General features: G+C 37.7%; 1 protein-coding gene across 2 annotated transcripts in view; it reads right to left on the bottom strand.

Moving 5' to 3' along the window:
* Positions 1–23,951, bottom strand: part of NTN4 (netrin 4) — a 126,116-nt gene that overhangs the window by 8,816 nt on the left and 93,349 nt on the right. Inside the window, exons 6-8 of one of the 2 annotated variants that reach the window (XM_058741728.1) lie at positions 10,850–11,063; positions 10,397–10,512; positions 2,219–2,287 (exon numbers count right to left, since the gene is read on the bottom strand). In XM_058741728.1, coding sequence (XP_058597711.1) covers positions 2,219–2,287; positions 10,397–10,512; positions 10,850–11,063 — 399 coding nt within the window. The remainder of the gene's footprint in view (positions 1–2,218; positions 2,288–10,396; positions 10,513–10,849; positions 11,064–23,951) is intronic. The other variant, XM_058741729.1, reaches the window with a different exon arrangement.

Below are 23,951 nucleotides of genomic sequence, written 5' to 3'. Positions count from 1 at the left end.
TAGATAAGATAATGCATGAAGGGTACGTAGCATAGTTCCTCACACATGGCTAATGCTCAGTAAATGTTCACTGTTATTTTTCCACTAGACTGTATGGTCAAAGAGAACAGGGACCTCATCTATTCATTATTATAACTTAATAAATATTTTCTAAGGAATAAACAAATGAGTCAAGTTTCTTTTTTCCACTAATAGAATGGAGAAGGGAAACCATTTTTCCCCCCAAGTCTGTAGATGTGTTAATAAGAATAAGGTATTTCAGGATGTCTGGGTGGCTCAGTCAGTTGAGCCTTTGACTTTTGACTTCGGCTCGGGTCATGACCTCATGGTTCATGAGTTTGAACCCCGCATCAGGCTCCGTGCTAACAGTGTGGAGCCTGCTTTCAATTCTCTGTCCCCTCTCTCTCCCCCCCGCCTCAAAATAAATAAAAATAAACTTAAGGAAAAAAAAGAACAAGGTAGAGCGTTCAAAGTTTCTTAAGCAGAAAATAGTACAATTGTATTAAAAGATGCCAGTGCAGTTGTTTGTAAATTCAGAGAGCTACCAAATATATGTAATATTGAAAACTAGTTGATAGTTCCACTAAACTGACCATCTTTGAACTAAATTGTACTGTTTTTTGCTTTTGATAGTAAATACCATTTTCTCAAAATGAATTTTTCTTTATTGGGCACTATACATTTCAAAAGTTTTCTTCTATTATTTAGCCAAGTTGTCAAATGAAAGGAGGGAAATATGCATGTAATTTTAGATAAAAATTTATGAGATTTTTTTTTTAGCATTTATTCATTTTGGAGAGACAGAGAGACAAAGCATGAGTGGGAGAGGGGCAGAGACAGAGGGAGACACAGAATCTGAAGCAGGCTCCAGGCTCTGAGCTGTCAGCACACAGCCCGATGTGGGGCTCGAACTCAAGAACCGTGAGATCATGACCTGAGTCGAAGTTGGATGCTCAACCAACTGAGCCACCCAGGCGCCCCAAGATTTATGAGATTTTTAACATTTACTTAAAAAAAATCTTTTATGAGATTAAATACAATGTTATCAAGAACCTAGGAGGAAAAAAAGAACCTAAACACTTGGTTTCAGAGATCATGACTTAAAATTTTCTCTTCATTGTAATGTGTATTTCAGGCAGTATGAATTATGGAACAATAAAAAGCCTCAGATACTAGTGAAAAATATGTTGGCAAGATAAGGCATCTAGTATATTTAATAGTAAGCATAAAGCCATTTAGAGTTTGAAGATAGGAACAGTCTTTACATAGGCAGTAACATTTCCCTTTGTCTGTATTTCCCTGGTATTTGAAAAGTAGAGGAGTCTAGAATATACAGAGGGGGCAGGGAAGAGACTTGAGTGGACAGCTAGTCTCAGTGCTTCCTAAATATATATCCTCTTCCTTCTCCCTACCAGTTACTGAGCATATAGTGTATGTAAGGTAATGTGCTGTGTGCTTTTCAAAACTCTCATTTTATGGGAAAGGTGGCACCATCCAATTTTATAGATGAAGAAGTCTAGAGAGGTGAAGTTACCCAATAAACCAGAAATCCAACCCACGTAGGTCTGAATCCAAAGCTCGAACTCTTAATCACTGTGAAATAGTGTTTAAACTGATTTTTGCTTCATATTACTACATGATAACTGGCACAGGTCATTACTCGAAACTGGTAATACTACATAAAACTGGCACAGGAATCATTTTAGTGGCTAGGGACTTCCCTTTTAGGTTACTAAGACAAGAAGCATCCATAAGAAAGGGTTATGTGTGATGGTTTTCTTCTTTTTGTTTGCCTCTTTTCCTCATAGTAGGATGACTTTGCCTTTGCTCTAGCAGCTTCCTGCCCTCACTAGGACCTTCAACACTATCTGTATTAGGTATTATTATATTAAGACTAATGCTTTGATATTTTGAGAATGTCATAGACTAGACCTCCCATTTCCTAAAAAACTCTTTGGGGGCGCCTGGGTGGCGCAGTCGGTTAAGCGTACGACTTCAGCCAGGTCACGGTCTCGCGGTCCGTGAGTTCGAGCCCCGCGTCGGGCTCTGGGCTGATGGCTTGGAGCCTGTTTCCGATTCTGTGTCTCCCTCTCTCTCTGCCCCTCCCCCGTTCATGCTCTGTCTCTCTCTGTCCCAAAAAAAAAAAAAAAAAAAAAAAAAAAACTCTTTGGATTTAGTTTGAATAGATTCTTAGAAGCATTCAGGATTTCAAACTCACCATATGAATATTTCATTCCACAGAATGCCTTGGGGTTTCCTAACACCTGTTCTTTACATTCACATTTACCTACAAAAAGTAAGTGAAAAATTGTGTCAGTTATTTAGAAACAAGGAAGAGAAACAACAACAACAACAACAACAACAACAACAACAACACAAGTAAATCCAGGTGGCATAACTCATTTAAAAAAAAAAAAACATTGAAATATAATTAACATACAGTGTTATATTAGTTTCAGGTGTCAGGTAGCATAACTCTTTAAGACTTGAGTGATTCACATAATCCATAAATACTAAGAAATCATAAACAGTCATTCAAACAAAGTAGAGTCACTTTCTGAATTGAATTAGTTATCATCCAATAAAGTACTGACTTAAGAGAAATATACAAAGGTAGAAACAATGATATATTTTAATGCTTGTAATTGATGTTATGATAGATATAGTCCAGTATGAATATTCCATGCTAATGGAAAAGAAAAACTAAATGAATAAACTATAGAAAAGACACTTTCTTTTTACAATTAATGTTCACTACAGCAAAAGTCAAATAGAGTAAAATAACTGGGCAGTCCTTTGAAGGTAATGCCATCCAATTTAAAAGTATTTATTTCACCTATTATGTGCAGGACATAGTGCTATACACTTCAGAGTATATAAAAATGAGCAATATACAATTCTTGCCTGAAGGCTTACAATTCAGTAAGGTGAATAAAGCAAGTGTATAAACAGTGTTCTAAGACAGATACAATATGCTTGGGTGAGAGTCACATGTTTGGGAGGATGGAAAAAGGCTACATGGCTGAAGAAGGATTTGAAATGGACCCTGAAGAATAAGTAAGATATTTCCCCAACAGTTTAAATTATGCATTACAATTATTGTGTGTGACACATTTGTCAGGCCCTGTGGAAGACTTTCAAAATGCCTTTGTACGTAGTCTATATATAGCATTCTTATTTATCTGTTTCCTCTCTAAAGTGTGATCCTTGAGGACAACAGTTATGTCTTATTTATCTTTAAATCCCTAGAAGGAATAGGATTTCCATTCTTACATATTTAATAATTCGATATAATTTTATTATCCCTCCCCTTCTGCCTTCATGCATTACATTTAAATAGGCATTGAGTGGTGTAAACATAGGTAACATTTACTGAGGAAGAGCTACTATGTGCCAGGCACTATTTAAAAAAAATTTTTTTTTAATGTTTATTTATTTTTGAAGGAGAGAGAGAGAGAGCAGAGCATGAGTGGGGGAGGGGCAGAGAGAGAGAGGGAGACAGAATCTGAAGCAGGGTCCAGGCTCTGGGCTGTCAGCACAGAGCTTGATGCAGGGCTTGAACTCACAGGCTGTGAGATCATGACCTGAGCCGAAGTCGGACGCCCAACCGACTGAGACATGCAGGCGCCCCTGTGCTAGGCACTGTTTTAAGTGTTTTACATTTATTTACTCATCTAAGATTCTAACACATAGAAATTTGACAAGAATATAGAGATAAAAGGGTGAGTAAAGGGGGCGCCTGGGTGGCTCTGCCGGTTAACCATCCGACTTCGGCTCAGGGCATGAACTCATGGCTCATGAGTTTGAGCCCCATGTTGGGCTCTGTGCTGACAGCTCAGAGCCTGGAGCCTGCTTCAGATTCTGTGTCTCCCTCTCTCTCTCTTTCTCCCCCACTTGCACTCTGGCACTCTCTTTCTCTCTCTCTCTCTCTATCTCTCTCTCTCAAAAATAAAGATTAAAAAAAAAATTAAAAAAAAAAGAGTGACTAAAGAAATGTAAGAGAGAAAGGCAGAGTGTAGTGTGTTCATGGAAGAATAAATGTTTCTGTTTTTCCTGGGTACAGATTGAGTTGTGAATAGTAGAAGGCATCATGGAGGACCTTGACTGATAATGCAATTAGGGCCTGAATTTAATTTGTTAGATAAAGGAGAATTTTTTTTTAAAATTTGAGTACAAGTCACATACAATGTTACATTAGTTTCAGGTGTATAGCATAGCAATTCAACAACTCTATATGTCATGCTGTGTTCACCACAAATGTAGCTACCATCTGTCACCATGCAATGCTATTACAGTATCATTGACTATATTCCCTATGTGGTGGCTTTTATTCCCATGACTTATTCATTACATAACTGGAAGCCTGTATCTCCTGCTCTCCTTCACCCATTTTGCCCATTGATAAAGACGAATTTTCGAAGTTTATCAGATTAAAGAAGTTACATGAATTAAATATATATATATATACGTGTATATATATATACACACGTATATATGTACATATATACATATATACATATACTTCGTACTTCGTACATATATATATATATACGTATATATATATATATATATATATATGTATATATATATGAAAATTAACCTGGCATTACCATATCAAAAGTACCGGAAAAGAGAGAAAATGGAGATGGGGACCAATTAGAAGATGATGATATTGATGGTAACAACAGTAACTGAATTGAGTGCCAACTATAAGCCATAAACTATGTAAGGAACTTTATATGGTCTTGTTTAATATTTATAATAACCTTATGGGACAGGCTTTATTAACAAGTGAAAACATAAAGGCTCAAAGAAGTTAATTAGCTTATCCAAGGAAGAAAAGCTAACAAGTAGAAAAGCCAGATTTTAAGCCAGGGTCTGGGAGAATCTGAAGCCCCTGATCTTTCCACTGTACTGTCTCCCTAAGTCAGATGAAATGTAGGTCTGAACTAAAGAAATGACTGTGGGTCTAGAAAAGAAGGAATATTAAGGGAGGATGCAGAGTTAGGGTCTACAAATCTTGTCAATGGATTGGATTACGGCAAGGGAAGAGGGAGCCTAAGGATGAACTTGGAGTTTTCAGCTAAGATGACAGAAGACTAAAGTATTACTAACAGAAATAGAGACGTTAGGAGGAGAACACTTCAGGAGTGTGTAACTTATGGTTTTTGGTAGCAACCAATGGTTTAACTTAATTTTTGAAAGGATATGGAGTAGCTCATAGAAAGGAGAAAAAGCTGAAGAACCAGAACTCAGAAAAGACAAGAATCAGGACAGCACCAGAGATCTAGGTACCAGGAACTGTTATACAGTCTCTTTTATGGCTGTGTCATTGGAATAACGAACTGTGATTACTTTCAGACTTTGTCACTTTCAGCTCACGATTTAAATTCCGGGGAGAGAACATCTGATTGGCCTCACCAAGACTTTACTAAATGGGGGAAGGCTGGTTCCCTAGAGAAAGTTTGGGTTAAGCTGCCACAGAAATAGCAGGAATAAAGAGGGGGAAATGGATCTGGGTAGGCAGAAACAACAGAGGTCTAGTATGCGGAGAATATAATGACTTAGAGTTGCTGACAGAATACGCAGGTGGAAATGGGAGTAGGATTCCGGTGAGATGAGGTTGGGTAGACATGGTAATGTGGCAAATGGTGACATGCTGACTCTGACTAAAGCTGTTAGAAACCAGAGAATGAGATTTTGCCAGTGGAAAATCACAGTGGAATTAAATAGTGGGAATGAGAAATCACAGGTGCTTAAAATTAGCTGTTGTGATTTGTTAAATAATATTGCGTATCATCTAAACATAGCAGAGATGGTTACTCCTTCAGGAATTGTAGTAACCTAAGTAGATAGCCCAGGGCCTTTGATAATTCCACCAAAGCTGGAGAGTGTGGTAACCACCATGCTAAAAAAACCAATTGAGCTCCAAAGGGCATGTATTATTCCTTAACTTATGTTCTTTTTAGTCCTTCAGCCAACAAGAATATACAAAGTTCTGTTATTTGAAGATATTTCTGTGGCTGCTTTCCAATACCCCCTTTTTCATGTTAAGAAATCAGACATTCAAATTTGTTTTTGAATGAATCTTTGTTGATCAGGCTTTATTTAACCCAGAGGTGTTTCCTTTTTTAAAAAATTTTTTAACATTTATTTATATTTGAGCGCGAGAGAGACAGAGTGCAAGCGGGGGATGGTTAGAGAGCAAGGGAGAGAGAATCCAAAGCAGGCTCCAGGCTCCGAGCTGTTAGCACAGAGCCTGACATGGGCTTCAAACTCGTGAACTGTGAGATCATGACCTGAGCTGAAGTTGGGTGCTTAACTGACTGAGCCACCCAGGTGTCCCCAGATGTGTTTTCTAAAAGGAAATCTGGAAGGGGAGAAAAACCTAGTTAGTTAATACTGGGTTATGAGAAACATCATTTACAGTTCTGTGGTACCAGGTAAAGCCAGTTGTGTTGAACAAATTCTATAGTACTAGTTCAAGCCAGTTTTGTTATATAAGTTCTGTGGTACTAGTTAAAGCCAGATTTGTTGTACAGGAGGTAAAAGTATGTATCTAATGTTCTCTGTCTCACAAGAAGTGGTAGAAATTAAGGGTATCTTGCTGGTATAGTGCATTACACTTCTAGTTATGGAACCTTATGGTAGGTAAATAGGTAGGCAGGCACATGTATTCGAGAATGAACTGTGGTGCTTAGGAAACTGATTATCACTTCTTTGTTGGTAAAAGGTGCCCAGGAGCACCATTCTATATCCAGTGGGAACTTTGCTGTTTAGCAGGAAACTGAACAATGTCTTCCTCAATCTGGAACCCCTACAGATGAATTTCAGAGACTCTCTGGGGGATATCACAGACCTAACAGCTGTTGTGGATGTGAGTCTGGAGTCATTCTGATGCCAGCAAGTTACGTGCTTAATTGGTGTGTTGCCAGCTCCCTAGTAACGTGATTGGCTTAATGAATGTCCTATCATGCTAAAAAGTTGATTTTCACAGATTTGGCTTAGCAGACAAAGTTGGATAATTATGAAAATCATTGTGTTAGAGAAATAGAAGAAAACTTTGCAAGTGGTTAAAGTTAAAATTATAGAATTCACACTATTTAGCATTGAGGCAAAAAATTAATGAGAAAGATTTTTTCTTTTTCAAATGCTGAAAAGATAAATATGACAACTTTGTGTTTCTTTATCTTTCCCACCTTCTTTCCTGTTGTGACCTAAAATGAAAACATTAGGAAAAGGATGGTAAGATCAGGTTAAGTAAAAAAAAAAAAAAAAAAAAAAAGATACAGAATTGCAAATACCAGTATTTCTCAAATTTGGATTCTTGATTCTTGAAGAGTCCATAAGTTCTCTATGAAAATGAATTAAAATTGTGGTTTCTTGCTCTGCCCCAATCACCCTGGTCTCTTTGCTCACCACAGGGCTTTTGCACTTGCAGTATCTTCTGCCTAAACTCTCTTCCCTCTTTTATCTGTAGAGCTCACTCTTACCTTTTTCAGGTGTTCTTCTGCAAACATCACCTTCAAAAGACTTTCCTTGATCACCCTATTTAAAAGTATGCCCCTCCCAGCCATTTATTATCTCCCTCCTTGCTTTATTTCTCTGTTATATTAGATAACATGACACAAAATTTTATTTATTTATTTATTGTCTTCCTCCACAAGAATGTAAACTCCTTGGAGTCTGGGATTTTTGTCTGTTTTGTTCTATTACTGTATTTACAGTACTGACACATAGTATGGGTATGCAATAAATATTTGTTGGATAGATGAATGAATTTACAAAGAACTACTAAGTAGTGAGAAAATTACGAATTGGAAATACACAGAATAAGAGACCTGAATGGCCAAGAAACCGTGAAAAGCTACTAAAACTGTTAGTAATCAGGAAAATACAACTTATAATGGCAGGGTCCCATTTCACACTCACCAGATGGGCAAAAGTTGAGAGGTTTGATAATGTTAACTTCAGAAGTCGGAAAATGTTAAAGGAGTTGAACTGTGCCTGAGTTAGTGAGGTAGAATTGTCCTTGGCCCCTCATATGTGTTACACACAAGTTTGTTACATAAATACAAAGTATCAGTGAGGATGTGGAACAAGCAGCAGGATGTCATCTCTGGTGGTGGAATGCAAATCTGTACAACTGCTTTGGAGAGCTACTTGGCAGTATGTGGTAAATCTGATAAAAAGCATACTTGTGACCCAACAGTGGCTAGGTTGTACCATAGAAGAAGGCTCAGCAAACGTTTTCTATAAAGGGACAGATAACAAATATGTTGGCCTAAGAGACAAAATTAAAGATTTTGATGTAGGTACTTATATAACTATTTATTTTATGTTTTTAAAGTTTATTTTGTTTTTTTGTTTTAAAAAAAAATTTTTTTAATGTTTATTTATTTTTGAGACAGAGAGAGACAGAGCATGAATGGGGAAGGGGCAGAGAGAGAGGGAGACACAGAATCGGAAGCAGGCTCCAGGCTCTGAGCCATCAGCCCAGAGCCTGACGCGGGGCTCGAACTCACGAACCGCGAGATCGTGACCTGAGCCGAAGTCGGATGCTCAGCCGACTGAGCCACCCAGGCGCCCCTTTAAAGTTTATTTTGAGAGAGAGAGAGAGAGAGAGAGAGAGAATGCACACACATGAGAGAGTGTGAGAGAGAGAAAGAGAGAGAGAGCACAAGTGGGGGAGGGGCAGAGAGAGAGAGAGGGAGATACAGAATCTGAAGCAGGCTCCAGGCTCTAGGTTGTCAGCGCAGAGCCCAACACAGGGCTAGAACCCATGAGCCGTGAGACCATGACCTGAGCCAAAGCTGGACCCTTAAACAACTGAGCCACCCAGGTGCCCCACTTATGTAACTATTTAAGCTGTAACCATCTAAACCTTAGAGCAGATAGTTTGTGGGCTGTAGAAAAACAGATGGCAGGCCCAATTTGGTCTGAGGGACAGTTTACCAGCCCCTGCTCTAGTGAAACTCCTTCTCAAGTGCACAGAGTTACATTTAAGAGGACATTTGTGGTAGCATTACATATAACAGTGGAAAATTAGGAATTGGAAATATCCTAAATGGCAAATAATGAGAGAATAAAAAGTGATATATTCAAATAATAGAATGCATAAATCTAAAAAAATACATATTTGGGTCAAAAAAAGCTTTAAAGGGGTAGGTAAGTTATGTACATGCAGTCTTAAAAACACTCTATGTATATATGTAGTAAAATAGTAAAAATATGAAAGTGAATGATAAATACCAAAATTCAGGGTGGCGATTACTCTGTGGAGTAGGGGAGGCTAGTGAAGTTGGAAATTGATACAGGTCTTCAAATGTATGTATAACACTTTAAAATTTAAATGAAAATATAAAACAATTATGGCAAAATTTAAAGTTTGATAGGGGTGTGTATATGGGTGTTCATAATACATTTTGGGCATTTGTAATGTTTAATACAAAGAATTTTTTTGGTGACCATTTCACAGTACACACAAATATTGAATCATTATATTGTACACCTACACTAACATGTTATATGTGAATTATACCCCAATAAAAAAGTTAAAAAACTTATAAGTTTCATTTGTATCATTTGGGGAGTTCTTTACAACCAAATGCTGACACAAGATCTCATGCCCACATTTGTGTTTGTGGTGAATAGCACCACTCAACTTTCTACAAGAAAAGAATAGAGGCAGGATGAACACAGAAATCATGTATCCACACCAATATTACGGCATACTCATCAAACGAAGGAACAGATAAACATCATAGGAAAACTGAGAGGAAAGAGTAGTATAGACCTGGCAGACTTAAAGAACCATATTTACGTAGTGAAGAGTGCTTTGGCTTCAGTAAAAATTATTTTTCATCTTGAATTAATGGCGTTAATTTGAATTTTGTTAGTTTTATTGTCTTCTAGTTGTATAAAAGATATAAACATAAGGAGTTCACACCTGCCTTTGTGCATATTAAATTACAGTAGGTCTGTAAGAACATTTTTCCTTTCAAAGGATCTCTACATTTCCAAACGTGACATATTCAGTAGCTCTCACCTCTGTAAAAGAGTGTATTTTAGACAGAGAAAGACACACCAAAACAGTAACAGCTTGGGTAATGAGATTTGGATTTTTTTTTTTTTTACTGTGATGTTTTGAATTTTCCAGATTTTCTATACTAATTATATATGTTCCTCTAATAATCAGAAAATAAACAGAAGCTTGTTAAAATACTCCTTAACTAAATTGAATAGTTCTATACTTAAGGGAGTCACTACTTTATTAACCTCAGAGCTAAAGCATCCCCCTCATAGGATACAAGAGTTGTTTCCTGGTTTGTCACAAATCACTGTTACTCAAGACCAGACCCGGAAATATGGTATCTGGTTATATCTATCATCTCACCTGAGTGTCGAAGTGCAGAAAATCCTTGCTCACCCTCCCACTCCCAGGCTGGTTCACTTTTATTGTCCATGGAATGGAGGTCAGGAATTTCATGATACCAGTCCATGTCTGTGCTGCTAATAAAATAGAAAATGATGAAGTTAAGGAATTTCTTAGAACTTGAATGAAATGAATGTGTTTATGGAGCTGTAAATCTAATCAGGTACTTTCCCATCCCTTTAGTTTTCAGAAATAGTGTTTTAAGGGACTATTGTTAAGATTAATAATTTATTTTGTAAAATGAACCAGACCATCTCGAGAATCTTGCAAGAACAAATTTGACGAAGATTCTTGAAAGAGCTGTGCAAATGCATCTTTGCTCCACTGACAGCATGTAAGACTTTCTAAGTCACTACTAGATCTTCAAAAGAATCCAAAGGACACAGAGACAGAGCAAGAGCCATGTGCACTCACCTGCTGATGCAATCGCCTGTGAGTGGGTCACAGCTCCCTGCGCAGTCACAGGGCCTGCAGCCATAGTCTCCGAAGCCCCAGTACCCCACCATACACCTGTCACAATGTGGCCCTGCCACCCCAGGCTTGCAAGGGCAGTCACCATTGCTGGGGTCACAGAAGGTCACTGAGCTGAAAGGAAGGACAGCTGATCCCACTGGATGACAGGAACACTCTACAACAGAGAGGACACACAAGGACTGATGAGTAACGAGGTTATCTGTGAAGATCAGGCCTGGCAATCCTGAAATAGTTTCCCTTTACCACCCAGCGAACCTCTAAGACCCCTCCTTTAGCCAGTTGGTATATGCTGAGAATGAAAGCTAATTAAATTACAGATAAGAAGATATAATCAAGAAGGCAAATTTGCTGAAAAACGAACTACATTATTTATTTTAGATTAGAGGGCATTAAATGTGAATGGCTTTTGCTTGGGGTGTTGAGAATGAACCAGCAAAGGTAACAAAGAAGGAGCAATTAGCGAGAAAGGAAAAAAAGTCATGAGTGTGGTGTTCTGGAAGCTAAACAAGGTTTCCACATCACGTAGGCAACATTCTCTGGGTTAAATGCTGAGAGGCCCAGAAGATGGGGCATGGGGATATATTTTTGCATTTGACAACATGAAGACCATCGGTGTCCTCGATAGGGACAGTTTCACCATAATGATGAGTGGTGAGCCCATCTGAAGAGGATTAAGGAGGTCGGAGTAGAGGAATTTGAGCATGGGAACAGATTACTCTTTTGAGGAGCTTTTCTAGAAAGGCACAGAAATGTGGTGGTAGCTAAAACTGGAGGGGATAGGAATGCAAGTGAAGGTTCTAGTTTTTGCTTTGTTTATGGTAAGATGAAATAGATTACAAATGTTTGACATTGAATGGGAATGATCCAATAGAAAGGGGGAAAGAGGAGGTGTTGGCCTTGGGTAGGAACATGAGCAGTTCATAGTAACAGGATGCAGGGCAGAGCATATGGGCACTGATGCAGGAAAGTGGATAAATGCAGTAGTGGGAGTTAGTGGAATTGTTCTTCTGATTGCTTTTTTTCTGATTTTTCTGGATGAAATAGGAAGCAAAGTCACCAGGTCAGAGCGATGAAGAGTGGAAGCAGGAGAGTGAATGAGAGACATAGATAGTGAACTATAATTGCTGGGCACAGAAAGGCTACACTTGAGGTCAGTAGTCATGAATCTGTAGTGATAGTGATATAGCCAAGAGGGTTCAGGTATGGGATAGGGAGAAAGCTGGATTTAATTCACATGGTGCTGTGGACCCTTCCAGATTCATATGTTGAAGCCTAATCTCCATTGTGATGGTATCTGGAGGTGGGGTCTTTGGGAGGTTTGGATGCAGTCTTGGGGGTGATGAGATTGGTGCCCTTACAAGGGGATGGAAAGCTCAGCACTCTCTTCTCTGTGAAGAATGTGAAGCTTTGATGAGAGGTTGGCAGTCTACAACCCAGAAGAGAGCTCTCACCAGAGCCCGGCTGTTCTGAACTTCAGACGGATATCTGGGTCTCATAGAGATTTCAGGAGGATGAAATTATTTTATTTTACTTTACTTTACTTTACTTTATTTTATTTTATTAATGTTTATTTATTTTTGAGAGAGAGAGAGTGAGTGGGAGAGAGACAGAGAGAGAGGGGGATAGAGGATTTGAAGTGGGCTCTGACGCAAGGCTCATGATCTGAGCTGAAGTCGGACACTTAATCCCCAAGGATGAAATTATTTTAAATGAAATGACTTCAGCAAGGTACATAGCACAGTCTGACACCTACTAGGCTAACACTTCCTGCTAAGTCTTCTCAACTAATATTGTAAGATCCCACTCCCTCCTTTATTCCCTTGGAAACATCTTTTTATTGATTATTTTCTTTGTCATTAAAATCACAGTTTGGCCTCAATCTGGCTTCAGATCTCAACTACTGGCTGTGGCCTCTGGCAAGATACCTAGCTTCTAGTTATCCCAGTTTTCTTGTCTTTAAAATGGAAATGAGAACAATATCTACCCTCATACGGTTGTTGTATGGATAAAAGGAGATCATGCATGTAGCATATGGCTACATTCGTGTAGTGGCTGGCACATGGTTAATTAATTGCGGATTAACTAACAATTTAATTCAAGAAATAATTCTTGTAGAGGTGTAGGATCTATGCTTGTATAAGTAATGGTGCCAGCCTTCAGGGAACTCATAGTCTTGTTGGGGAAACAGAGGAGTAAACAAAAACTTTCCATATGCTGTGACTAGGTACTCTAACAGAAGCCTAGGAGTGCTACAGGGAGCATAGAAAAAGGAAGACAGGCTGAGGGAGCCACATAGGAACTGCAAAGGAGGGGTCATTTAGACATGTGAGCTGATCCTAAAAGATGAGTATGAGTTTGCAAGCTGAGAAGGAGGGAAAGACAGGTTGTTGTTTATCCCAGTCTTTGGATACTCCCCCCACTGCATTTATTTTAAATAATGAAAACAAAATTTAATTGTGGCCAAAAACAGATATGACAAAATGTAGCATCTTAACCATTTTCAACTGTAAAGTTCATCCCCATTGCATTTTATGTTTTCACATTACATGTGGAAGCTTACTGCTTCCTGAAAATGTGAAGCTCTTTCCTGCCCTGGTGCCCCTTGTTACACCTGCATTGCCTTTCCCACCTTGTCTGTCTGGATCTTGACATGTTTCCTTGTCTGGCTCCCTCCAGACAGTTTACCATGTTCTCCTCTGTGCTGCCTCTGCTTTTAGTATATACTTCTATTTTGTGTGTATCATAGTACATCATTATTTGTTTGTATACATGTTGCCCTTGCTACCAGACTTTGGACTCATTGACAGATGCATCTTTATCTTCTTATTTTTGTTTTCCAGTCCCCAGAACAGTGTCTGGTATATGGCAGATGCCCACATTAGTATTTGTGGAATTGACCTGAAGGACATTCCAGGCAGTGGGAATCATATGTGAAAGGGCATGGCCTCCTTGGAGAGCATGAGAATTTTAGAATGTCCATTGAGTGGAAAGTAGTTGAAGTTGATGAAGCAGAAGAAAAAGTCAGAGTTAGGGTTGGAGCCAGATTGAGAAGGCCCTAACCCAAGAAGTTGATTTTTGTTCTATGGGTATAAAGAGACATAGGAAGTCACTCTTTCTTCCTTTCTTTCTTCTTTTAATGTTTATTTATTTTTGAGAGAGAGACAGAGTGCAAGTGGGGGAGGGACAGAGAGAGAGGGAGACACAGAATCCAAAGCAGGCTCCAGGCTCTGAGCTGTCAGCACAGAGCCTGACATGGGGCTTGAACTCATGAACTGTGAGATCATGACCTGAGCCGAAGTCGGATGCTCAACCAACTGAGCCATCCAGGCACCCCAGAAGTAACACTTTCAAAGGGCAGAATTATGACATGATTATGATTTAATCTTGAAGATACTTTGGTGGCATTATGTGAAATAGTCTAGAGTAGGGAGAGACTGATAAGAAATGACAGAGAACAAGGAACTGGACTAAGAGAGTAGATGTGGGAACAGGAGGAAAGGTTGGATGTGAAAAATCAATTTTTAGATTGAAATGATAGTATTTGGAGGTCATTTGAGGAGGAAGAAGAAACTGTTGAGCAACAAATAGAAATTGAGGAACATTTTAACATTTCTAGCTTATGAAAGTGGATGACTAATATTTCTCTCATGTTAGTAAGGCATTGTTGATTTGTTATTTGTTCTTAATTAATTAATTACCTAGGAAAGAACTTGGAGAGTTATATAATATGTACCACAAAATGTACCAAAATGTATCAAAGTGCTATGTGATGATACTAAATGAGATCACATAATCCAATATAAACAGTGCATCATTTTGAGATGACTAAACCAATAGTTACTACAATATTCAGTTCTAAGCTTGGTTCTTTTTTTTAAGAAAAATTTTTTAAATATTTATTTATTTTTGAGAGAGAGAGAGAGAGAGAGAGAGAGAGAGACAGAGTGTGAGAGGCAGAGGGGTAGAGAGAGAGGGAGACACAGAATCTGAAGCAGGCTCCAGGCTCTGAGCTGTCAGCACAGAGCCTGATTGGACTCAAACCTGTGAACTGTGAGATCATGACCTGAGCTGAAGTCGGATGCTTAACTGACTGAACTACCCAGATGCACCTAAGTCAGCTTGGTTCTTGACAGCAGATAAGGGAGCCAGAAGAAAGACGTCTTAGACTTCCACCTATTGTAATCTATGGATTTCCACTGTCACCATTATCTTTTACTCTAATAGAAAATTCAAGCCTTTTTAGGATTTGACCTCTGTGTACTACCATATACTTTAAAACTTACACATATTTCATGTGATTCTATCACATGTGCTGTGGATTTCTGTCAATGTGACTTTTTGCATAATTACAAGATAAAAATACCATTTGGAAACTATGCAGAACTAGCTCCAGGCAGATGGCACTGACACCTTTCACAGCATATTTTTCAAACTGCACACCAAGGCTTGCCTTGCATACCTCTCTCCTGAAGTTTGTGAAACAGTCAATATTTGACACATAATCTACATTTCTTATTTTCTTCCAAAATGGAAATATATTTCATCTTGCTTGGGGGAAAAAAAGGTTCTGCTTAAATTCTGGTTGAGGTTCTGATTCTTCAACATATATTTCTCATTGGCTGTTGATTCTAAAGTGCAACCCAAGCACTTAACCTTTTACATATTCATTACGATGAATGTCAGTTACAACCCAGTTGGCGTACCTAAATCCTTCCATCAGCTTTGTCTTCTTGTTGGAAGACATTAGAATAGTAAAGATTGAACTATTATCATATACTGTCATTCTGAACTTATTTTTCTTTCATTATAATTTTTGGTGTGTACAGCTATGGTGAATTGTCCTTAAAAGCCTAAATGGTGGGGCGCATGGGTGGCTCAGTTGTTCCAGTCTTCGACTCTTGGTTTTGGCTCAGGTCATGATCTCACAGTTTGTGGATTTGAGCCCTGTGTCAGGTTCTGTGCTGACAGCATAGAGCCTGCTTTGGATCCCCTGTCTCCCTCTGTCTCTCTACTTCTCCACCTCTCGTGCTCTCTTTCTCTTAAAAATAAATAAACATTAAAAATAAAAAAGCTAAAATGGTGCTTTGAGTGGCAGCCAGATGTCCTGTCTAGGTATTAAATGATTCATTATTGGAATAATTTTCATCCCTCCCAAACCTTTTCCCCAAACCACTTGCCCACTGCTGCTCTCTCAACCAAATTGACAGAATAAAGTTATTAAAAGTGTCATTTTAAATTCCTAAATAATGTCACAAGGTTTCTTTAATAATGCAAATGACTACTTTTAAATAATACATTCTGTACTGATGTGTCCTGTTATAAGAAAACCTAAAATAATAATACAAAATATTCAAAACAGGTGAGGGAAATGGGTACTTTTACAAAAGATTTCATGACAGGTTCTTTTCAAATAACGAATATAAAATTGCTAAATATTATCCAAATTTTATTTACAGATATTTGTTTGCAGAAGTACATCTATTATGTGAAACACTGGCTCTCTATGAGCATTTGCAGAAAAGAGTTAGGACATGAGGCTGTTCTGGAGTAACTTCTACCAGAAAACATACTGTTCATGAAATAATGGATGAACACATTTTTAAACAACCTTGTTTATGTGTATGGCTCTGAAATTAATAATTGTTTCAATCACAATACAGCTTGATTGGAAATTGCCTGTAAGATCTTTTAGGAAGACAGAAAATAAAACAAAGGTGGTGTAATACAATTTGTAAGGGCACAAACTTAAAAGTCAGGCTCATGAGTCCAAATTCTGGTTTATGAGGGTGATTCTTTACAGGATTTTGTGAAATTAACCTCTTCAAGTTTCCCTTTTCTTATTGATGGAGCAAGATGAATAATACATATGCCATAGGGTTCCTGTATGAGGACTGAATGAGATATTGTATATATTTAGCAATGTATCAGGCAGTTAGTACATCACATGCTCAGAGAATGACTGTTATTATCTGGCTGAAACATACTGGCTAAAAATTTTTTTTTTTATTAAGTAATCTCTGTGCCCAACGTGGGGCTCAAACTCATAACCCTGAGATCAAGAGTCATATACTCTACCAACTGAGCCAGTCAGGCATCATCAACATACTAGTTTTTAAAAGTCCACCATTCATTCACTAATTCACTCATTCATTCATTCATTCACACCTTTGCCAAAGAGTTTTTGAAGTTTAGTGTTAACATGAGCTTTGCTAGAACCTGAAGATATAAAGAGGAATACAGAGTCACAACTAGCTCTTCAGTGAATCAAGAGAGATATGCAAATAAATAATTACAGACAGTAAATGCTATATTGAGTACCCCCCCCCCCCGGGGTGCATGGGAACACAGAGGAAACAGCAACAACTACCTTAGTGCAGATATGGATTGTTTTTAAAAGAAATTTTAATAATTTGATTGGTTTCCAAAATATCCTGAAATTCCTCACTTTGCATCTGGGAGGAATTTGGTGGCAAACAGCTTTCTTGCCTACTTTGTCTTACAGAATTAGGTTAGCCTCCTATTGCATGTTCCTTTCTTTGGATAAAATAAATTCATCTGCTCTTACTCTCCTTTTGTGGGTGAGAGCATATTGAAAAAGAGTAGGTCTTGATCCATGATCCTGCTGCTTATAGGGAGATATTGCACCATGTAATTTAGGACTAGAGTCCCAGCTGTGAATCTACATGAACATAATAAGTATGTAAACATGAGTACAAGATGGCCAGGGACAAAATGTGAGAGTTATGGCTTCCTTTATTCTGATGAAGTTGCTAAAGCTTTCACTGCCTTCTCTCTTTAATCCACCTTCACCACAACTCCAGAAGTCATTTGCAGATCTTTCATTCAGAGAGCGGTCCACGATGCCAAGCTTACTGCAGAAACAACCAGTTGAGTTCAGCATCGTACACCTTTTAAAAATTGCCAGGACTCCTTACTATTACCTAATGGCTGTAGCTTTTGCTATTCTGCTAGTAAAAGCTACGCTGGGAGCAAAACACCCTCAAAGTATTTGCTCCTGATTTAGCTTTTCTAAAAACAGAACTCAAAGTTCAAGGCCCTCAGCTGGGAAAGCAGCAGCTTGTCAAGGGCTTTCACCACTGCCCAGTAGCCACTCCTTTAACAGAGCCTCCCAGCCTCCCAACACCATCTTCCCCTGAAAAGGCCAACGTCCTACATAATTTCTGATGGGGAATTTTAAATATCAAAATCATTTCAAAAGCTGCCCAGCTGCCTGCTGAGGTTCTTGGAACTGGAGCTATGACCAAGACAATGACTGAGAGGTAGCTCTAAACAGAAAAGAGGCAGTATGATTTGTTACTACTGTATTAAGTGTGCAGTTAAATTAATATAAAATGAAGTCTTCTACCTTTTTGGGTACTGTTTTCTCCTACTATCAATTATTTTTGCTAGTGGACAAACAGCTATAGGAAAATAAAGAAAACGTTATAAACAAAGGTAACTGCCCATTTTTAAAATTCATCCTTTATATATGATATGCATTGTGTTCAAAGATAGCTAGTTTAACAATATTCAAGATGAATATTAATTTGAAATAAAATTATATGCTAGAATAAATCTAATAAGAAAAATTAAGACTTGCCTTTCACTTACTGAAATGCAATGTCTCTTGAGTTATTGTACATCCCACACTGAAAGAAATCCAATGCTTTAAGAAAAAGTAAGGTATTTAAGTATATTTCCTGTGTTTTCTATATACTTTAAATGAGTAATGCAAATAAATACAAAAGACATACCCTTTATTTTTAATGCTTTACTATGTGACCACTACTCAGACCCTCAATTTGATTTCTGTATCATTCTTTTCCTGTTTACTAGTTGTAACTGAGCCAGTTACTATTTATTCCTGGGTATATCTAAAAGATCTTAGATGGCTAAATAGCTAATTTTATTTTCGTGAGTTGCTACTTCAGTTAAAACTGCAGAAAGTACTTTTGAGTGTAGAGATACATTTTGTTACAGGAAGACTTTTAAGTATAATTTTAGACACGGTATTTTGCTTTGAGGAATTTGGTTATATCAAACATCATTATCTTTTTGTTGAAGAAAGCCTTCTGTATTTCCATTCTACTCAGCCACCATCTAACCAAGTGCCTAGCCAGGAACTGTAGTCATCCCTAACTCCTTTTTCTTTTGGATAAAGAATGCTTACTGACCCCATCTGTCTTCTCCTTTCAACTGATGTGGTTCATCCCTGCTAAAATCTATCATGGTACCCTTTTCTTCATAACACTTATTATAGTTTTAAATTACATATTTACTTGGATAAATTTATTTATAGTCTGTTTCCATGGAATTAGGGACTCTGTTTTATTGTATATATACAGTGAATAGGATGGGACTGCCACCAGTAAATCTGTTTGAGTTTTTAAAAAATGGATGAATTATAGTCACTTAATGAATATTTGTTAATGATTCATAGTCTTTTGGCCTCCAGTTTAATCTCTTTATGATTTTTCACCTCCCTGCTATCTATATAGTACACTGTGAAGGCCCAGAAGGTAGAAACCACATCTTTTCATCTCTGTATCCAAAGAGATGACTGGCCTAGGACCATGCTGAACCATTTTAGTGATTCAATCTTTGTTGAATGAATGTGCCTTGGAATGAGTGACAGCCATGAAATATGTTTAGATGAATCTCCTAAAAGGGTCATATTATTTCTTTTGTAGGTTTTTAGTATTTTAGCACCACAGCATTGCAATCCTAAGATACTAGAAATAGAACACACACACACACACACACACACACACACACACACACACATACACACACCCCAAATCCAGAGAAAACTGAAATGGTTAAACAGAACAGATTATTCTGAATTTTCCTAGTGCAAGACGGTTCCCTACATTTAATGCTTCACTCAGTCAAATTTTATTATTTATTATTTGTGATAAAAGTTCTTTATTCCAACTCTGTAGGGGACATTCCCCACCCATAAATGCCTTTCACTGGCAGTGAAATTTTTTTTCACATTAATCAATCTTTTTTCCTCACTTTCATCCAATTATATCTAATTACAACTCTTTGTTCTAGGGCAGTAAATTACGTTTTGCCACTCCCTATGTCCCCTTACACCCTTGAGTGTTTGAAGAAAGTTGTATTCTTCTTGAGCAGTTTCCTAGTTGAGTTGAGACTATTTAGCCTCTTTCATATTTGTTCATTAGTATCTCTGTTTTCTTGATTGTTGTGTTGGCCCATGTGGAACACTCTTCAGTTAGCTCCATCTTTCCTGTACGAAGATTCCTTAAGATAAATGCAGCTCCTGAAGTTCAAACTTTACATGGCAATGTATGATAATACATTTTTTCAAGAGGTTAGGGCCTTTAAAAACTATATTTGGTTCTAATACATATGTTCACTCATTTCTGCATTTAAAAACTCATTTTGTTTTCATCCACCAGACCACAGTGTAGAATCAAGTTCTTGAGATCTCTGTGTGTATTTGGATCAGTCTTTAAGGTCAGACAAACCTGGGTTCAAATCCCAGCCCTGCCTCTGACCAGCTGTGTGAAGTTGAACAAATTATATAATTAATTTAAGCCTCAGTGTCCTCATTTGTAAAATATAAAAGTCACCACCTAACTCCTAAAGATTGCTAAATGAGGTAAGTTATGTAAATTGCCCAGCACAGTGTCTGGCCCATAGTAGCCATTCAACAAATGCTACTTCTCTTCTTCGTACCCTATCTAATTTTGTCCAGGCTTTCTGAGAGTTTTGATATTTCATAATTATTTGCCTGATTATTTATTGCTTGTCCTCATGAAACACAGAATGGTGTATTGTTTGTTTATTCAGTGAATTACACTTTGTTTTGGAAACATCGTAGAGAATCTCATGATCTCTCCCACTTCTCTTCCCAAATTTGACTGACTTTTATTATTCATCAGTTCATAAAATTTCTCCTTTTTGAGGGGCGATTTTAATTTATGTCATTTGATCTTTTTAAGGGATAGTCCCAGTATGATTACTACATTATGATATATGTATTTTTCTCTATCTTTTCCATTTCTTAACCCTCTGGTTTTACATCCTAGATTTTTTTAAAGCTGACATTAAAGTTTCCCAACTATGATTGCCAAGTGACTGGTTCTATTTAAAGTTTTCAAAAACAGTTACTTCATATTGATTCTATGCTGAAATCATTCACAGTTGCTTTCAGCATAAAACAGGAATGTCTAAGTTGTTTATATGACATAAAATGGACTCATGTGGTTTTGCTGAAACTGTAATTTGAAAGAAAAAGCCCACTAAGCTACTATAGGAAGAGACTTTAATGACCCTTGGGAAACAATCCTTTTCTGATACGGACTGGAACATAGGTACAACAATGAAAAGTGGGGAAGTGCTATGGGCTCCTAAATGTGGTAAGGTATCCTGGATTTAATTATTTAAAAATTTTTACTTCTGATACAATTTGAAGGGAAAGTATAACCATCCTAGAGGTAGAATGAAATAATTAATAAATAGAGGTACAAGCAAGCAGACAAACACAGAAATTCTTCTTTGGGAGCATGATGAGAGGGTGATATTTGAGTTGACTGTGAAGGATGGAAAGACAGTCTGCAGCAAGAGAGTCACCCATTCTAGACACTGTGTTTCCATCAGTTGAGCAGTTTTCACCTAAGACAGAAAGAAGAAAAGAAGAAGAAAAAAAGCAAGAAGGAAAAAAAGATAGATTTGGATGGATGACTGAGCTCTTTACAAAGATAGCTGGCTAGTCAGGGTAACGGTAACCAAGTAACAAATGGTATCTTGGTAAACACTTGGTTTGGGTTTTAGGGCAGAAGGACCAAGTTTATTTTTGTTCACTCTTTGCTGAAAGGCAACAGACTACATTTATTTTGGACTGCCAGAGAGGAAGGAAGGGCATGTCAGTTTTTCAAGAGGTTGTTTACTTTGACAGGGAATAAATTCTGCTTTCTTTTCCATTTGCTGATTTTTCTTTAAATATGGAGAGAGACGATGCAATAGTTAAAAATATGTCATAACATAAAAGCCAAAAATTTATTGTAAAGGAACTAACTGGCTGTTTCCTAAAACAAAGAGCTATCCTATTCTTTAAAAAAAATTTTTTTTTAATGTTTATTTATTTTTGAGAGAGAGAGAGACAGAGTGTGAGCAGGGAAGGGGGAGAGAGAGGGAGACAGAATCCGAAGCAGGCTCCAGGCTCTGAGCTGTCAGCACAGAGCCTGACACAGGGCTTGAACTCACAGACCAGCTCATGACCTGAGCTGAAGTTAGGCGCTTAACTTACTGAGCCACCCAGGTGCCCCAAGAGCTATCCTATTCTATAAGTCATTTCTTCAAACATCTATTTCAAACCATGTGTTGTATGGGAACATGTGTGTGTATGTAAGGGAAATTTTCTGTAGAGAGGTGTCATAGAATAGCTGTCAATATTTCACACCCAATTTCCCATGAATCTAACATTTAAGATATTCTTTGGTGTTAAAAGGTGGGGGGGAGAATGGGGCTTCATGAAGAACTACATTCAACAATTATTTAAATCCAACACAATAACATACTTATAGTAGTTTAGTGCACGTTCTGAAATATGTAAATACAGAAGTAAAAGTAAATTGTCAATGTAGTGGTAAGTTAATTTTATTATAAATTCCAGTCTTATTACACAATAATGAACTCTAAAATATGAGGTACTGGGGCGCCTGGGTGGCGCAGTCGGTTAAGCGTCCGACTTCAGCCAGGTCACGATCTCGCGGTCCGTGAGTTCGAGCCCCGCGTCAGGCTCTGGGCTGATGGCTCGGAGCCTGGAGCCTGTTTCCGATTGTGTGTCTCCCTCTCTCTCTGCCCCTCCCCCGTTCATGCTCTGTCTCTCTCTGTCCCAAAAATAAATAAAAAACGTTGAAAAAAGAAAAAAAAATTAAAAAAAAATAAAATAAAATATGAGGTACTTATGGTAAATCAATGTATATACTATGAACAAGAGGGAGTTCTCTGAATGGAATTGCTAGATATTTATTTTGAAACTGTTGCATGAAAAACAGGTATCTTAGAAATCTGCCATAATTTTTTTTTTTTTGAGAAAAGCAGAGGTTCTAAGTTAGACATTCTTAAGAGGGAAAGATAAGTGACATGAAAGCTTTTGAGCATTTATATCTATCATTGAGTCAGGAAAAATGTCTAGTCAAGAGTTTTAGTAATCCTTTAGGATTTTCTGTCAAGAGTTATGGCTAATTCAGTGAGCAGATTGAGTTATAGATGATTCTTAGCTCAAAATCTTTCATTCAAGGATGGAAGTGAACAGAGCGCACATTAGAAACAATGGTATATGTAATGGTTCTCAATTGCTGGCCAGGAAACCAAAAGGCTGAATCAGAATCACCAACCTTGCTTTTAAAGACAAAAAACAAAAACAAAAACAAAAACAAAAACAGATATCTGCCCCGGATCCCTGTTGGAGATTTTGATTCAGAAGATCTAGGGAAAGGCTCTGAGAGTTTATATTTTCAGTAAGTGCTCCCAAGTGATTCTGATCCATACAGGGGTTGGGGAACCAATGACTAGATTGGAGTAGTGCTTGAGATCAGAGAAAGAAGCTGTGAAGGTGGAGGCAAGACTTCTTTCAAAGGAGGGAAACCATTCCACTTGTGGTATAGAGTATGAGTCTATTTGAGTTCCTGATTTGAAAATGATCTGATAGCTTGAAATTGACCATGGGGGAAATACTTAAACCATAGAAATTGGCCAATGCTATAAATCTGGGCATTTTCCCTCCCTAGAAAGCTAGCACACCACAGTTCAGTGAGGTCATTCTCATATTTTTAATATGTCTGCCAAAGGAAAATCTACTTAGTTGATAGGATACAACAGGTACATAAGTGACATTCAATATTTCAAGTGAGTTACTCTAAAAGAGACTGCTCTTTTAAAACATAGAGACAGTGTTCTTCAAAGTATCTTAGTACACAGTGATAATTATATTTTCCATTTTACTTCTGTACTTTAGCAACCAGCTGGTCTGAGCCTCCATTCTCCTCTCAACTCTAGATTCAGCTGG

The sequence above is a fragment of the Neofelis nebulosa genome, chromosome 8 (genome assembly GCF_028018385.1).
Source record: "Neofelis nebulosa isolate mNeoNeb1 chromosome 8, mNeoNeb1.pri, whole genome shotgun sequence".
Taxonomy (NCBI): Eukaryota; Metazoa; Chordata; class Mammalia; order Carnivora; family Felidae; genus Neofelis; species Neofelis nebulosa.
The sequence above is the reverse complement of the archived record's forward strand: the minus strand, read 5'-3'. Positions and strand labels throughout refer to the sequence as shown.